General features: G+C 42.5%; 1 protein-coding gene across 1 annotated transcript; it reads left to right on the top strand.

Annotated features, from left to right (window-relative positions):
* Nucleotides 1–2,101: 2,101 nt before the first annotated feature.
* BET1L (Bet1 golgi vesicular membrane trafficking protein like) lies at nucleotides 2,102–16,957 on the top strand. The gene is made up of 4 exons (XM_082269843.1): nucleotides 2,102–2,217; nucleotides 12,804–12,895; nucleotides 13,893–13,949; nucleotides 16,616–16,957. Exons 1-4 carry the CDS (start codon nucleotides 2,199–2,201, stop codon nucleotides 16,781–16,783), a joined length of 336 nt encoding a protein of 111 aa, XP_082125969.1. The 5' UTR covers nucleotides 2,102–2,198; the 3' UTR covers nucleotides 16,784–16,957.
* The last annotated feature ends 1,346 nt before the right edge of the window (nucleotides 16,958–18,303 follow it).

Here is an 18,303-nt window from a genome sequence, read left to right as displayed (position 1 = left end):
TATTTTAAAAACTAGCTTCTGATTGGGCGTCGGTGGAATGGGCGACCAATCATTTGATTGCTGCAAGAGCCAATCACAGCAGTCAAATGATAGGGAAGCCACCCCACCTCTGAGGCGTTAACATCGTTGTACACCCTTACATACACCCAGTGGCTCAGGTGATACACAGAGATGAAAGAAATCCTCCTGCATAAGTGGTACGGGTTTATCTGCAGTCTTCTCTTCTCTACATCTGTTAAAAGTCCAGAATCTATCAAGATTATCTGAGGTTTCAGAAAAAAGGGGGCAGAGAGCTGAAATCACACTCTGCAGAGCTAAGTAAGGAGAGCTCGTACAGCTGATTGGAGGGAAGGGACACACCCCCTTTACACAGAACACAGGAATAGAGCTGATGCTGTCAATCAGCTGGAGGTCCCTCCCCTGTCACCATTTTTCTCTTGGTGTCAGGAAAACTTTTCAAAGTTGACTCATGCTGATAGGAAGAGAAAGGAAGCAGCAAACAGAAATGACACTTAGTGCTCTGGATTAGGACAAGTACACACTATAGAGGGATGTGCTTTGTTCATATTTCATGTCTGAGGTTTACAACCACTTTTTTAATGCTCACTTATAGCGTACCTGAAGGCATGTTTAAAAAACTGACAGGCTGGGAGGGTATTCATTACAGAAATTATATGCAAAGTTTCTTCTGTGATAAAACACATGTACCTGCCTCATTGCAGTCTTCTGTGGTAAGTATACTAAGCTGTGCATGAGCAGCTCAGTTTACATTGCATGCACAATCGCTGTGTGCTGGGAAGACTGGCCCCTGTGCATGCCAGTAGCTATGTCACCCCATGCCAGCCAATGAAGCTGCAGAAGATTGGTACCTGGAAGGAGCTGGAGAGAAGATACCGGTACTGGCGAGGGACCCCTTGCGAACTATGGACCATTAGAGAGGATGTAAGTATAGTGAGTGTATTTCTGCTTTAAAGAGGAAGTAAACCCTCCTAAAAAAAATGAGAAAAATAAAAACCTGTAAAGACAAAGGCATAATGAGCTGGTATGCATCGCATACTAGCTCATTATGAAATACCTTAAAATGAAGCCCTCGCAGTCCCGCCCGCTCAGCGACAGGACGGCCAACATGTTCAGCCGTCCTGCTTCCTGGTTCGCGTCCTCCGAGGAAGAGGCAGGACCTCGAAACGCGTCAGACATATCTGTGGACGTGCATTCATCCATGATGAGATACTGTGGATGTTACAGTCCTCCATGTGATATGCCTGTACCAAACATTTGTTTGTGAGTACCTTTCTTTTATCTAATAAAGATATTGCTCTTAAGAATAATGCGCTAGGCCAGGGCGCCCTCTGTTTGTTTTTTTCTCACATCTTGAGTGTGTCGGGAATGTGTGCAAAATCACAGGCTTTCCCGACATGCACAGAAATGCCCTGCCCTTTAGAAGATGCAGATTATTAATGACACCGCCATGTATCTGCTAATGCATGCATTTTTGCATGTGCCAAACCGCACAGGACCTTCGCACCATGCAGCTCGGTGATGCAATTTTGAAAAAGGATCATGGACTGTCTTTGGACGTTTCTCACTCATCTGTAATGTATGGGCTCTATATACGCGATGCTCGGGAACACACATGTGCTCCGTCACACCTGTATTGTGTGAACCTAGGCAAACGCAAACAAAATGCAGATTGTACCGTCTCAACATTTGCTTCAATGCATGCAATCACTCGTGTTGCAGCCCCCTGCGTTATTGTATGATCTGGCCAAGAAGCAGATTTAATAGTAACAACCAACCAGGTTTTGTCTGTCACCCTGCAATACTAAATAATGACCATCTATGACACACATAGAGGACAATGCCCTGTGGATGCATCCACTCAAATCACTGCTAAATTACCAACAGGGGGCAGCAAAGAGCCTCCAAATAATGTCAGCTCAAAGTATCCATAGAAACCAGGCAAGACCTCAAATGTTTACAACGTAGGCGCATGCGCTGTGAATTGACTGGATACCCGTGACGTCCCTTCAGATGACGCGGCCATTATTACGCGTCATCGTGGCGCGGCCAATCAGACGACTGGAACACTAGAACTCGGAAGGAAGACCACTTGCCCCGCCCCGACATCAGCTGATCGCGTATTCCGCTTCGTCATCACATGACAACCCTGCCAGCTCATACGGCGCAGAGGGGAAAACATGGCGGACTGGGGGAGAGGTATACTTGTCATAGGCTGTGAAGTGTAATTTTGGGGGTGGCGGGGACTTGTAGTGCTGTCTGGGGGTGTCTTGTATGTTGTTATGGTGTGGAGGGGGATGGGGAGACTTATGGGTTCAGAATATAGAGAGGGAATGGGTACAGAGCTCCTACTGTGATTGTTCCATAGTTCCCACCATCAATTCCAGGGACAGTCTATAGTATGGTGTGTATTGGAGGATGTTGTATACATGGAGGGAGGTTTACTAAGACTGGAGCAGCTGAACATGCAGCCAATCGGCTTCAACTGAACAAGCTGGAGCTAGCATCTGATTGGTTGCCATGCACAGCTGATCAATTGTTAGTAAATCCCCCCCCCCCATGTATCCAAGGACAAGAACTGGCATGAAGCTGCAATATCCACTTCCCGACCGAACCTTTCCTGGCACTTTTTGTTTACATGTAACAACCAATATAGAATATGACTAAAATAAAAACCCAACATTATATATATTTTTTAAAGTAGAGACCATAAAGAATAAATTGGCAATGCAGTGTTTTTTCTTGCTTGTTTTTAATGTCACACGGTATTTGCACAGCGTTTTTTCAAATACAGTGTTTTGGGGGAAAAATGCAGTTTTTTAAATTTTAATGCAAAAAAAATACGTAACCTAATTTTTTGGTAAAATATAAAAGATATTACTTAGAGTAAATAGATACCAGAAATGTCACGCTTTAAAATTGTGCATGCCTGTGCAGTGGCAACAAATGCATACATTTTACTATCGATAGGCGACACTTTCAAAGTCTTTACAGGTTACCACTTTAGATGTACAGAGGAGGTCTGGTGCTAAAATTACTGCCCATGATCTGACGTTGGTAGTGATACCTGACATGTGTAGGACGATCGCTGTTTGTGTGCAGGTCCAACATGCACAAGCATAGGTGTGGAGCTTTTAACTACTTGCCGACTGCCGCACGACTATTTACGTCGGCAGTCAGCCCCTCACAGGCAGAGTGGCGTAGGGCTACGTCGCTAGCCTGTAAGGGTGTGGGTAGCGAGTGCGCGCCGCCGGAACCGTGCTCCCGCTCGGTCACGGACCCCCCCACGCGCGTGTGCATGCGATCGTTTGTGACAGCGGGAGAAAGGCAGGCGGGTAGTGTAAACAAAGCCGCCTGCCAGTTCTCCCTGTGTAAGAATGATGATCAAACGGTTCTACTATGTAGGACCGTTGATCACTGTTCTTACACACAAACAGCCACAGCCAATCACAGTTGGAAGCACGCCCCTAGGACACACTTAACCCCTCCCTCTCCAATACAGTTAACCCCTTCCCTGCCAGTGTCATTTTTACAGTAACAGTGCATATTTATGGCACTGATTACTGTAGTAATGTCACTGGTACCCCCAAAAGTGTCAAAAATGTCAGTCAAGGGTCCGATCTGTCCGCCCCAATGTCGCAGTCCCGCAAAAAAAAATTGCAGATCGCCGCCATTACGCGTTAAAAAAAAAAAACAACAAAAATGACAAAAATCTTTCCCTTTGTTAGTAAACGCAATAACTTTTGCGCAAACCAATCAAAATACGCTTTTTGCGATTATTTTTTTTTTTTCTCTTACCAAACATATGGTAAAAAAAAAATTGGCCTAAAATGTTAAAAAATTTAGATTTTTACATTTTTGGGGGGGGGGGAATTTCATATGAAAAAAATTTGAAAAATATTGTTATTTTTGCAAAATTGATGCTCTTTTTTTGTTTATAGCGCATGATCAAAAAATCGCACAGGTGATCAAATACCACCATAAGAAAGCTCTGTTTGTGGGAAAAAAAGGACGCCAAATTAGTTTAGGTACAGCATTGCACGACCGCGCAATTGTCCGTTAAAGTCACGCAGTGCCGAATCGCAAAATAGGTCCTGGTCAGGAAGGGGATAAAATCTTCCGGGACTTAAGTGGTTAATGGTTGTTTTTTTTTTTTTTTGTATATTATTTTTACACTATTGCTTTTTTTATCTCTTTTATTGCTGTCACAAAAAATTTATACATCCTTTGTGACAGCAATAGGCATGTGACAGGTACTCTTTAGGGAGAGATCTGGGGTCTATAAGACCCCAAGTCCCTTTTCTGCCCCTATAAGCATTCAAAACACCAAAATCTGTGTTTTTGAATGCTTTCGATTTATTTATTTTTTTTAAATGGTGCCGTTGACATCTAGGTAAACCAGAAGTAGTGTCAGGTCATCGCTTCTGGGTTACCATGGGGGGGAGCAGTTCAAAGCGGATCCTGGCTTTATTTGGCTGTCTAACCAGCCAGTGGATGTTTCGGTAGTGAGACAGGAGAGCCCAAGTAAGCCGTTTGGCGAGGGGAGAGAAAAATCACCTCTTGCTGCTTGTTAAAGCAGTCCAGCAGCTAATTAGTCGCTAGGATTCCATTTTAAAAAAATGTTACCGTTATGATCCAAGTATAACCACTGAAAGTCCAGCGGCGTACAGTTATGTTGCTGGTCTGGAAGAGGCTATACAGCATTGATGTGTTATGGGGAAATGAGAATTCATTTTTAACCACTTGCCTACTGGGCACTTTTATATGCCCTTACTGCCCAGGCCAATATTCAGCTTTCAGCGCTGTTGCACCGTGAATGACAATTATGTGGTCATGCAACGCTTCAAATTTTGAAAAAAAAAAAAAAAACTTTTTCATAGTTTATTATAAAATTTTGCAAACAGGTAATTTTTCCTCCTTCACCGATGTGCGCTGATTAGGCGACACAGATTGGTGGCACTGTTGGGACTACATTGGTAATCAGTGCTCTGATTATAAGTGTACATGTCCCTTTAAGGGCTCTTTCACACGGGCGTTCCGTATGTCCGTTTTTCATCCCATCCGTTTGCGGATGAAAAACGGACATAATGTATCTCTATGTAAATACGGATGTCATCGGATGATCATCCTCTGACATCCGTTTTTTGTCAGTTCAGTTCAGTTCAGTTTTTTTGAACGGAGGAGAACCCTATTTTTTCTTCCTTTCAAAAAACGGAACGGAAGCAAAAACGGATGTCAGTGGTGTCATCCGCAGACATCCGTATTTACATAGACATGCATTATGTCAGTTTTTCATCCGCAAACGGATGGGATGAAAAACGGACATACGGACCGGATGACACAAGTGTCATCCGTGTCCGTTACAAAAAAAAAAAAAAAGGACCTGATCGGGCAAAAAAAAAAGGAACGCCCGTGTGAAAGAGCCCTAAGGCTAAGTTCACATGTAGGCATTTTTGGGGAGTTTTTCTGCTCTAGGATCAGCTCAAAAAACGCCCAACAAGACAAAACCTATTCATTTCAATGGCCCCTGTTCACATCTGAGCGTTTTGACGTTTTAAGCAAAACGCCCAACGCTCAAAAAAGTACATGAGCTTTTTTTGGGGCAGATTACAGGCGTTTTTATTTTTTCCCATTGGTCACTAGTCAACCTAAAAACGCCTGAAAAACGTCCATAAAAATGCCTGTGAATAGCAATGCCAAGATGTGAATGTAGCCTTAGAGAAACTGATTATCAGGTCTCTTCTCCTCTCCTCTCCTCATGCTGTCATTTTTCACCTTCAAGTTGGAGTGCGGTAATTTCTCTCTATACATTATAGTTGCCTGGACTGCGGATCCTTGCTGCACCTTATTTTTGATGGTTGGGATTACCTTATCACTGGAGCGGTTCTTTTGCCCTTTACGACATGGTTACGACTAAGCGGACGTTTATCCGTGAAACGCGTCAACTACTATGCGTTCATCTCTTGAATTGATTTTATCTTTTGGATACGAATAAAACAGATTTTATATTTTTCACCTTGAAGTTGGAGTGCGGCTATTTCTCTCTATACATTCTGATCTTCAGCTGTTCTAATTGGCAGAACCAAGTTGATGTCACGTATGTGCAGGAGATCATCTGCATGCTGAAGTTGTACACTGAGCTGCATATGTGCACCAGCAGGTAGGAATCTTTTAAAGGCTGCGTTCACCTTTGTACCATGTTGCGCCTGTATTTAGGGTGCAACACGGTGAAATTGAAACACTTGAGAGCTGTCATAAAGCACACAAGTATCACTACTTGTGACCTATTTATCATAAGAGTGCTATCAGCTTTAATGAATCAGTAGCTCTTAAGCTGGGTACACACGGAAAGTTTTTTTTTTTTTTTCCGTTCAACCCAGCGGGCTGAACGAAAAAAGAACTTACAGATCTCCGTACTAACACATCCGGTGTTAGTACAGTGATCTCCCCACTGAGCTGTTGTGTTCTGGGTTAGCCCATAGAATACACTTCTGAATTTGAGTTTAGTTATTCTTTTAAAGTAATGTTAAAGGATTTTTTTTTCTTTAAAATAACAACCATGTCATACTTTCCTGCTCTGTGCAATGATTACAGAGAAGCCCCGATCCTCATCTTCTGAGTTCCCCCACTGGTGCTCCTGGCTCTTCCACTTCGGTGAGGGCCCCCCTAGGAAGCTGCTACCTACGGGGGCACTTATGCTGGCTTGCTCCTGAGCTGTCTTGTCTGCGTCCACAAAATTTGTCTCCCTCTGCTATCAGTCTGTACAGTGAGGAGAGACCGAGTCGGGAGAGCCATTGCTCTTGTGCACATCGCTGGATCGAGATTGGGCTCAGGTAAGTATAAGGAAGTGCTGAGGGGACACAAGGAGAACAAAAGTTTTTTTTTTTTTTTTTTTTACCTTAAAGCATTGAGGTAAAAAAACCCTTAAGCTTTACACCCACTTTCAGTACTTTGGATGAGTGCTAAGAACTTGTATGGCATTAACATGTTGGGGGTTACCATGCATTTTGTGTTGCGATTTCGTGAGCACATTAGCATGGTCCCGTATGGTTCCCTTAAAGCAGTGGTCCTCAACTCAGGGCCATCTAACAGGCCAGATTTTAAGTATTACCTTGGGGAGATGCAGACTAGAGTACTGCAATTACTGAGCAGCAAATTATATCACCTGGGACGGGCATTTACCTGAGAATAGGAAGATCAATGGACTATCAGGACGCTCGCCAGCACCCTCGTAGCTACCCTCGCAGCTAATTGAGAACTACAAGTCATCAGCCACAATGGCTGACGGTAGTTGTAGGCGATCATTCACAGAAAACTCTGAATGAATGACACAGCCGTGTAGCTGAAGCCGCGTATGGCTGCGCTGTTTTCAAACAGTAATAGCTGCTGCAGGGAGAAGACCTCCGGCCCACTGTCATGGGAAGTGGAGGGAGAGGATGCAGATGCTGGAATGTTACAAAAGTGAACTTATCCTTTAACCACTTGCCGACTACCTAACGACGATTTACGTCGGCGGTCAGCCCCTCACAGGCAAAGTGACGTATTACTACGTCGCTAGCCTGTGAGGCTCTAGGGAGCGAGCGCGCGCCGCGGGAGACGTGCTCCCGCTTGCTCACGGACCCCCCCCCCCCCGCTCCAGTGACCGGCGGGCCCGATGTCCGCCGGTCACTTGCGACCGTCAGTTACACCGGGAGAAAGGCAGGCAGCTAATGTAAACAAAGCCGCCTGTCATTCTCCCCTGTGTAACAGCAGAGATCATTCGGTCCTGCTATGTAGGACCGTTGATCTCTGCTGTTACATGAAAAGCCACATCCAATCACAGTTAGAAGCACGCCCCTAGGGACACACTTAACCCCTCCTTCTCAAATAAAGTTAACCCCTTCCCTGCCAGTGTCATTTTTACAGTAACAGTCCATATGTATAGCACTGATAACTGTAGTGATGTCACTGGTACCCCCAAAAGTGTCAAAAATGTCAGTCAAGTGTCCGATCTGTCCGCCGCAATGTCGCAGTCCCACAAAACAAAACGCAGATCGCCGCCATTACTCGTTAAAAAAAATAAAAATAAATAAAAATGACAAAAATCTTTCCCTTAGTTAGTAAACGCAATAACTTTTGCGCAAACCAATCAAAATACGCTTTTTGCGATTTATTTATTTATTTATTTTACCAAACATATGTAGCACAAAACAAATTGGCCTAAAATGTTAAACAAAATAGATTTTTAGATTTTTAAATTTTTTTTTGGGGGGGGGGGGGATTTCATATAAAAAATGTGAAAATATTGTTATTTTTTAAAAATTGTCGCTCTATTTTTTTGTTTATAGCGCATGATCAAAAAATCGCACAGGTGATCAAATACCACCAAAAGAAAGCTCTGTTTGTGGGGAAAAAAAGCACGTCAATTTAATTTGGGTACAGCGCCGCACGACCGCGCAATTGTCCGTTAAAGTCACGCAGTGCCGAATCGCAAAATAGGCCCTGGTCAGGAAGGGGGTAAAATCTTCCGGGGCTTAAGTGGTTAAGAATTAATGCGGGCTTTCCGGCATCACACAGATGTGAACCTAGCCTTACTCAAGCAAGGATATGCATACTTCCCAATTTGCTTTTTAGCTGCTGAGCACCGAAGTGTGGGAAATTGGGGGAAGCTGATATGTTCCCTCATTTTTGAAAATACTTGGACTTTCTCAGTCTACAGAGAAGATAACAGTAATATTAGAGAAATGTTAGTTCTGTCTGGAAGGATGGGTGTAGTGTTTACTGCCACTAGTCTGTCTGATTCTCACAATCTATTTAAAGAGATTGTATATTGATTTTGTGTCTATTTACATTCCTCATGTGTTCTGGTTAGAACTAAAAAAATAAAATTAGGTGATGCTGTAGGCTCTTTTGTACAATGCGTCATTTTACTTACTTACAGCCTGATTAAAGCAGAATAAACCCAATATTTTAATTTTTACCCCACCATAAGGCCTCATGCACACTGGATATTACCAGAACGTCAGTAGAAAGCTGTAGGAGTTTTTCAGCTTTTTTACAGTAGTGTTTTTTTTAGCAAAACTTATACTTCCACAACAGCTTATGGCTCAAAAACGTTAAACGTCAAAGCCGCGTTTTTAAGCTTTTATCAGAGTTAGAGCATTTTTACAGCTGAAAAAACGCCTCTTAAAACCCACTAGTTTTGGGGGTTTTTTTTCTGTCAGAAAACGCCCCTGCCAAAAACTGCTGATAACAGCCGATGTGTGCATGGACACATAGGATAACATGCCGGGGAGTTTACTGGCTGCAGAAAAAAAATGTCTGATGCCAAAAACATCCGCTGCAAAAACATCCAGTGAAGCCAAGTCCTCATGTACACCGGATGTTTTTCCAGCAGCTGTTTTTGGCATCGGACATTTTCTGCAGCCAGTAAATTCCCGGCATGTTATCCTATGTGTCCATGCACTCATGGGCTGTTATCAGCAGTTTTTGGCAGGGTTTTTTCTGGCTGGAAAAAAAAAAAACAGAACTAGTGGGTTTTAAGAGGTGTTTTTCAGCTGTAAAATGCTCTAACTCTGATAAAAGCTGAAAAACGTGGCTATTCGAAGTTTATTAACGTTTTTGAGCCATAAGCTTTTGTGGGAGTATAGTTTTGCTAAAAGACGCTACAGATGGAAAAAAGGTAAATGCTGAAAAACGCTACTGCAAAAAAGCTGAAAAACTCTTCTACAGCTTTCTACTGATGTTTTGATAACGTCCAGTGTGCATGCGGCCTTAGTGTCGGTTCACACTGGGGCAACACGACTTCGAATGACTAATGCCGTCGCCCGTGCACCGCGACTTCGGCGCAGGTTGCAATGACTTCACATAATGGAAGTCAATGCAAGTCGCTCCGACTTTGCAAAAAAAAGGTGCAGGACTTGAGTCGCTCCTATTAGAACGGTTCCAATTGCACAGCACGGTCCGCCACTTGTCAGGCGACCAAGCCGCCTGACAAGTCGGAACAGTGTGAACCAGCACTTAAGCTTATAGTATGTATCCCTTGTAAATATCTTTCAAAAAGTGGTGCCATTTAGGAGACATTGCTGTCTGCCCCAGCCAATTACATCACACGCACATGTGAACTTCATTATTTATTCATGCCCATGATTGCAGAGAGCTCCATGCCCTAGTGACGTAATCCACAGTGCCCAGGATAGGCGTTTGATCCAACAAAACTTGTTGCAGCACCATGGCAGTGTTTTTACGTAAATGGAGCTTAAGCCCGTGCACACGATCAGATTATCGAACGATCTGTCGTCCGTTTTTTGTGGCATGTTAGTCTGATGTGGAAAGTGAAGAGGTTATTTTCATACGAATTTTCCCGTACAACAGAATTATACTTCAGAAGTGATGTCATGTGTTGGATTGCTTTGTATGTGTTCTTTCGTCTCTGAGCATGCCTAGTCTTGCTCTTAAGATTTTTTTTCCGTCTAAATCTGTACTGAGACGAAAATTGGACCTTGTATTATGGACGACAAAAATTTTATAGCCTGCACATCAGGATTTTGTCAGCCGAAAAGTCTGAGTTGGCTGTCTAACTAGTAAAAAAAGTCGGAGTTGGCTGTTAGCACCTTACTAACAATCCGAAAATCGGCAGATCGGTCGTCGGACGAATTTTCCCTACAGATTTTCTTATCGTGTGTACGGGCCTTTAGTTATGTCTTGCTGCACTTGCATGAGATTTCAGTTATGATGTTTGTCATGGGGGGGAACTGGGTTGGGGATGTCAGCAGGAGGGAAATTCAAACATGGCGCTTCAGCCAGAGCAGGACAAAACAAAGATAAGTGTAACACCAACAAAGATTGCAAACACCAGCAAGGATAATTCTATACCACACTATATTATGTGTGTGTGCTGCATTTTAGATTGTTTTCATGTTTATTGGGTATAATTCAGCCTAAAAGTGACTGTCGGTTGCCTAAACTCATTGAAAGTTCCCAGCACATGTCTAGAGCCTTCCAGCTTTATAGCCTCCTTTTAGACTCTTCTGCATTTGACAATTCCAGGGGTTTAGGGTCCCTTGCTGTGTGCTGTGGTTCCATCCTCCAACTCCTCTATGTTAATGCTGTGTTCTCTGGCAACAATGGGGTCAGTGGAAGGAGCCACATTGTGAGGGGCCACTGCCTAGAATGTTGAGAGTCCGGCGAAGGCTGCAGAGCTTGAAAGTAGAGGAGGTAGGAGACACAGGATTTACTATTGCAAGGAACAGGCTTGCTTTTTTTATTTTAGAAGACTGTCAGGGCCACTTTAACCACTTTGATGAGAAATAGCCGCACTATTTTATTCGTATCAAAAAGATAAAATCCATTCAAAGTGTATCCATAATATAGTCAGAGACAAGAGATGAAAGCATAGTAGTTGACGCGTTTCATGGATAAACGTCTGCTTAGTCATTAACCTGGTTTATTATGGATACACTTTGAATTGATTTTATCTTTTTGATACGAATAAAACTGATTTTATATATTTTTCACCTTCAAGTTGGAGTGCGGCTATTTCTCTCTATACATTCCAGTTGTCTGGACTGCGGATCCTTGCTGCACCTTATTTTGATGGTTGGGATTACCTTATCACTGGAGCGGTTCTTTTGCCCTTTTCTGCTGTTCTGTCACTTTAACCACTTGCCTACTGGGCACTTTTACCCCTTTCCTGCCCAGACCAATTTTCAGCTTTCAGCGCTGTCTCACACTTTGACAATTGTGCGGTCATGCTGCACTGTACCAAAATTAAATGTTTAGCATTTTTTGACACAAATAGAGCTTTCTTTTGGTGGTATTGAATCACCACTGGGTTTTTATGTTTTGCTAAGCCAACATAAAAGCCCAAAAATTTTGAAGAAAAAAACCTTTTTTATAGCTGGTTGTAAAATTTTGCAAACAGGTAATTTTTGTCCTTCACTGATGAAGACTGCATTGATAGGCAGCACTGGTGGGACTGCAGTGATAGTCAGTGCCCTGATTATCACTATTGATGTCCTTTTAATAAAAGCCGACTTGTGTTCAAATCCGTGATCAGCTGTCATTGGACACAGCTGATCATGTGGTAAAGGGCTGCTGTGATTGGCCCTTTATCTCGACCTGCGATCAGCTGAGTCAAAAATCACGGGAGGAAGTCCATAGATGACCTCTCGGCAAAGCAAGCCCACTCTGTAGCTGTCATTTGGTTATAGGGCGGAAGGGAAGGGCTCTGTGTTTACAGACATAATGGCTTAAGTTCACGTTTATCAAACAAGTGAATGAGTTATCTCAGTGAGTCTGTGGTTTCATTTTGTCATGCCAATATATGTATTTAAAAATTGTTAAAATATAACTAAAGGTTAAACCTTTCTTTGTTTTGGATAGAGTGGAGAAATGTTAGAACACCTGTCAGGTTTTTATTGCTGTCTGTGTCCCTGTTAAGAAGATTCACCATCTATTCGTCCCATTTACTGTTCTCATTGGGAGAGCAAGAAAATCCTGGCTTTTGGGTTGTCAGAACAGAGGGGAAATCTTCCAAGGGAGACACTATTTCTGGATTTCCTCTCCTTTCTGTTTGGCTATGGGATAGGAAGTGGAGGGAAATCTCCCCAGTTGGACACAGATGACAAAAAAAAAAAACTGATGGGGGGTTATAACCCTTCCTTTATCTAAACTTTTAAAGAAAGATTTGCCTTTAGTTCTACTTTTAACTCGTATGTGTTTATCAGAATATTTCTGCTGTTCTCTTTTACCATCTTCTGTTTTCCTGTAATGATGTTTTTATCCTTTGATTTTATTCTGTATAGGTTCAAGTTCTGGGGCGGTAGATGAGATGCTTGATGCAGAAAACAAACGTCTTGCAGAAAATCTTACTACGAAAGTAACACGGCTTAAATCTGTGAGTGCCTAAAGAACAATGTGTATAACGTTCACTATATACTTAGAAGTAATGCTAACCGTACACTCGCAGATTTCTCTTCAGCCCACAGGTTAAGTGAAAGAAATCCAATAGATTTAGCATGTATGGAGGAATCTCCTTTGACATTCTAATATTTCCCCCTGCTCTTTCGATTTTTCAGTTAAAGTTTTTCGAGCCAGGTGTTGCCAACAGGCCATCCACTGCTTGGATTTCGGATAATTTCTGCTGCATTTGTTAGCACCATACAGCTAGATGAACTGATTTGAAAAATTCAAGCCATATGACTCATTTGCCACAACAGTAAAAAAACACACAGCAGCCAGCAGAGAAAAAATGTCATTACAACAAAATCTGGTAAAAGTGTGAATAATCTACTCTTGACTTACCTTTAGGGTCCTATTTAACAAGGGTTGGGATAAACTTTTACCACTAGGTTAAAGGCTAAGTTCACCTTTTGGAAAAAAATAATAAATGCTTATATTTTTGCAGAAAAAAATGTGCATTTATGTCCCCCCCCCCCCCCCCCCCCCTAAGGAGCCTGGAAAGCATTGCACCTGTATTCAGTGGATCAGGGGTGCAATGCCAGACTCCTGCAGACAAGGCCTCCAGCTTTCAGCTCGTGCCTTTTTATACGGCTGACTATTTACAAGCTACAAGGCAGCTCATCAGCGACCTCTCAGTCCATTCAGAACTGCAAGCTGTCAACAGCAATGGCTGACATTAGTTGTATTTCGTGCATTCAAAGGAAACTGTGAATGAATGATGTGGCCATGTGGGCGGAGCCCCACACGTTTTTACATTTGTATTTTTTCTTTTTAGATTTTTTTCCCAATACATTTGTATATTGCCTATTTCCATATCGGTCTTTTATAATGCTATGAATAGCAGACATAGCTGAACTGCTTAAAAAAATAGGAGGCCTTAATAAATGCATTCTAATAAAAAAACATAATGTAAAATGTATGTTGCTTTTTAGCTTGCATTGGATATTGACAGAGAAGCCGATGACCATAACACGTATTTGGATGGAATGGTAAGTCTGTCTTCAGCTTACTTCTTTTACTATCTTCTTATTTAGGTTACCAGTAGATTATTTATCGATACAATAGATTTGGGGTATGGGTATACTGTAGTTGGGTAGTCACATGCCTGGATCTGTTACTTCAAAAGAGCAATAAGCTGTCAAAAAGTTCCACATGTGTATAACGAAGTGAGTGACATTCATGACAAATTAAAAACCAGGAATATTCTATGACCTTAGGAATTGCAGTGCTGCTTTTCCCCAGGTACCATAGTGGGTGCAGTAAGCTCCTATTATATTTCTCTGAGGAATAAGTATGAAACAGGAGGTAGAAAGGGCAGATTATATGAACAGCCACTTATCAGCAATTATTGGCTGCTATACAAATCAGAAATGTACTAGTGTACAACCATTCTGAGCATTTACAGTTGATGTGAAGTAGACCAGTCATAGGAGTATATGGGGGCTGCCATTGCTGACCGCTTTTAGAAAATGCTAGTTGTCTGGCTTCAGTGGTTTTGAGGTTTAGACCCAGAACAATCGTGCTAGTAAACAAGTCATAAAAGTTTAAAAATTACTTCTCTTTATTGTTCTAGGTCAGTGGCTAAGAAAGTGCTGAAGCAGCAGTGTGACAACCAGGAAACTAAAGCTGTGTATACATGAGAATCATTCGGTTCAGCAGAAACAGGACTACTTTCGGTCCATGTGTATTGCTGTCTGTCCGAAAGAAGCCAGTTAGACCAGCTTCTGTCCAACAGTCATGTTGGAAAACCAACATTCAATCTGTACTTGCAGCCAATGGCAGCAAGCGCTGATCAGTGTATTCTGGTGAAGGTGGGGGAGAGGTTGAGTCAGAATAACAATAGAGCAGCAGGGGAGTTTCATCGTGTTGATGCAAGTATATCCTGCAAGTATATCCTGCTTAACACTCCAAAATGTACTCATGACAGGTTAACTTAAAAAAAAAAAAAAAAATAAAAAAAGTTACAAGTGCTCGTAAGTGATAAAAATTCCAGGCACTTGTGGAAAAACTTTAAATGATAAAGGCAAAACCTTTTTTTTTTTTTTTTTTTTTTTTTTTTTTTTTGTAAATAGAGTGGGACGCCTATCAAGAATATATTTCTGTCTGTTAATTCACCCTTTCTATTTGTCCTGGTTACTGCTATGACCGAGAGTTAAAGTGAAACCAGAACAGGAGTATGGGGGAAATCTTCCAATGGGGACACTATTTCTGGGGATTACCAGGGATTTCCCTTACCTTGGAGGGTTTTTTTCTTGACTCCTGTTTTAGCTATGGCCCTGGTCCCCAACCCTGGTCCTCAGGGCCCACTAACAGGCCAGGTTTGCAAGATAACTTAAATACATCCCAGGTGATATAATTTGCTGCTCAGTGATTGCATTACTCTAGTCTGCATCTCCCCAAGGTAATACTTAAAATCTGGCCTGTTAGTGGGCCCTGAGGACCGGAGTTGAGGACCACTGAGCTATGGGACAGGAGGTAAAAGGAAAGCTCCCCAGGTGGACACAGATGGCAAAAAAGTACCAATGGGTTATAACCCTTCCTCACTCCATCTAAAAATTTAAAAAGTTTTTCCTTTCATTCTAATTTAGAAGTTTAATGTCCAACACCAAGGATTTGTTACCGAGGTGCTTGTTATTGCTCCTTTGCTAACAGTTGCATTTCAATATTATTCCTGGCAGAGTTTAGGTAAAATGTAAAAAAACGAGCAGCACAAGGGATGTTGCCTAAGGGTCCTTTCACAAGGTCCGCATCCGCCCACGGACTCTGTTCTGTTTAGCGATCCGCCTCCGCTCTGTGTGCGAAGATGGAGCTGTCAGATCCCCGCTGTCCTCTATGGGGGAATCGGATGAGAGTGGACCGCCTGTCCGTTCTCATCCGATCCGCTGGACGGATGGAAAATAGGGTTTCCATCCTTCCGGATTTCACGGATAGGATCGGTAGCGAAAAGCAGCGGGTGTCAGCAGAGATACCACTGCTGACATCCGCTGCCCCATAGGGATGCATGGAGCATCCGATCAGGTTTGCCTGAAAAACTGACAGGCGGATTGGATCGTTCGTGTGAAAGGACCCTAATGCAAACGGTCCCCCCCCCCTCTGATACACTTCAGCTGTAACCTTCAGGAGCTAATACTAGCACAGGACCTGAAACACTCATCAAGAGTGCCAACTATGCCTACCCCTTCTGCCACCCCCCCCCCCCCTCCTCTATTCATACAAGCTGTACTTTAGCAGGCCCTTTGTTCATATGCCTGTCCTCCATTAATTGTTTTTTTTTCATTTGTGGAAGTTCTATTACAGCTTCTATGAGTTTATTTATGTGGAGTGGGGGGAGCTGGTTGTTATGGAACAGGGGCAGAGAACTTTGGATTACCATTCTGACAGCTGGCACAAGTGGCACTAAACATTACATGTAGGTAGCATCCCTTGTGCTGATTAAACAAAAAAAATGTTTACCCAAACGAAGGCTTTACATGTTTTCTTATTAGTTTAAAGTAGATCTCCAGACACTTACTTTTTTGAAAGTGGGAAAGTTTTAGAAACCCTGATCGGTTTTATTATTGTCTCTATCCTCTGATTATTTTTTTCCTGGCAGTTTGTGTCCACATTATCCAGTACAAAGTAAAAAAAAAAAAAAATTCTATCTTTTTCTTTTTAGGGTTCAGACTTCATGAGTGTGACTGGTCTTTTGAGTGGCAGTGTCAAGCGGTTCACAGGAATGGCTCATTCTGGAAGAGATAATCGCAAGCTCTTGTGTTATGTTTCAGCTGGTCTTGTAGGATTGTTCTTTTTGCTATACTTTCTAGTGTCCAGAGCCAGCACGTGATGGATAATACCCCTTCACACAAAAGACATTCCTTATTCATACTGCCCTGTGACCCAAAGGAGGGGAGAGTAATTATATGGCCTGTCGGGCAGGCTACTAAAACCTGGCATTTCCAAAAATTGATTAGGACAATTCTATCCCTGATTAATTCATTCCCAAACAATGATCGAAAAATCACCAGGCAGAATTGCCGTTAATATCTCCATTTGGTCAATGTCATGTAAGTTTAATAGAGAATACGCAGACCCAAAATGTTCTTTTGGAAAACCAAAAACATCAGAATATGGGCGAAGGATAACACAAGCACTGGTATAGATTGACATCCATTGCTCACAGAACTGGCAGAGTGTTGTGCTGTGTTAACCATCGATAGGTGCAGAAATTTTGGTGTTTAAAGCTGAACTCCGGCAGATGGCTAAATACACAGATTATATACATATAAGGGAGCTCTTTTACCTTCCAAAAGGCTTGTATTTCTGTCCATCGACTTCTCAATTTTAGACAGCTCTGCCACACAGCACAGCTTTGTCTGGCAGAGGAGGTGACCTAATTCTTTTTGGTGGCAGTTAAGTAACACCTACAGATCTTTCCCCCCCCAGCATGTGACTGGACAGTGAAGCAGTAGATCTCTATGAGATAGAGATAAACTCATCTCTGTGTTTATCTCTATATCAATCTGCTTTCTTTGTCACCAGCATAGCACTTGTTGGCACATGAGCACTGCAACTGGCTCCTTGTGTTGCCTCCTTGGGACATGCAAGAGGGGATAAGAAGTCGCATTCTGGTACCAACACTGCTTGAAATAAATAAATGTAATTAATTCAAAGCTGTTCATTTATATTGGCCAGGAGTTTAGCTTTAAGTGATAGCCAAAAAAGGTACCTTAAGTTAATAAAGATGCAAGTTTTTATTATGCATTAGATTTTTGTCAGGCATTATACCATTTATGGCAAAACTTTTACCTTCTTTAACAACTTGTGCCAAGAAAAGACATATTGCAGAAATGTTTACATTTACCTTTAGTGAGATAAATGTGTATGTGGCCATTTCAGACCCGCTTCAAGAAGTTCATTGGCTGTAATGATGATTCTCGAATTGTTCCTGAGTCACTGGTGGGGAAAATATGTATGCATAACAGGACTGCAGACTTTTACCAGCTACATACTTATTCCCGGTCAGCAAGTTTGGAGACAGAATATTAGGCCCCTTTCACGCTGCTTTTTCCCTGCAGTGCAACGTACCCGCGTTTTTTGTGTGGGTTACCAGCTCTTTGCCATAGACTTCCATTCGCTTGGGCGTTTTTGGTGTGCTTTCAGAAAAATCACCAAAACGCGGGTACACTGCGCCATGGGGAAATCAGTGGAGCAACGTGAAAGAGGCCTTAGTGTAATGGGCAGCTAACGCACTCCATGTATCTTTCTGAAAGGGCTCATTTACGAGTGGCACACTGATCAGTACACCTGTGGGTTTTTGCCTAGGGAGCAAAGGTGATCTGTGCATCCAGCCTGGTAAAATCAATG

The sequence above is a fragment of the Pelophylax lessonae genome, assembly GCF_965119305.1.
Source record: "Pelophylax lessonae genome assembly, chromosome: 10".
In the NCBI taxonomy this organism is placed as follows: Eukaryota; Metazoa; Chordata; class Amphibia; order Anura; family Ranidae; genus Pelophylax; species Pelophylax lessonae.
This window is presented reverse-complemented; position numbering and strand designations above follow the sequence as displayed.

Excerpts from the sequence above, each read along its gene's own strand:
- BET1L (XM_082269843.1), top strand. Across the intron at positions 12,896-13,892 it reads AAGTAACACGGCTTAAATCT|CTTGCATTGGATATTGACAG; the intron begins GTGAGTGCCTAA and ends GTTGCTTTTTAG. Across the intron at positions 13,950-16,615 it reads ACACGTATTTGGATGGAATG|GGTTCAGACTTCATGAGTGT; the intron begins GTAAGTCTGTCT and ends TTTTCTTTTTAG.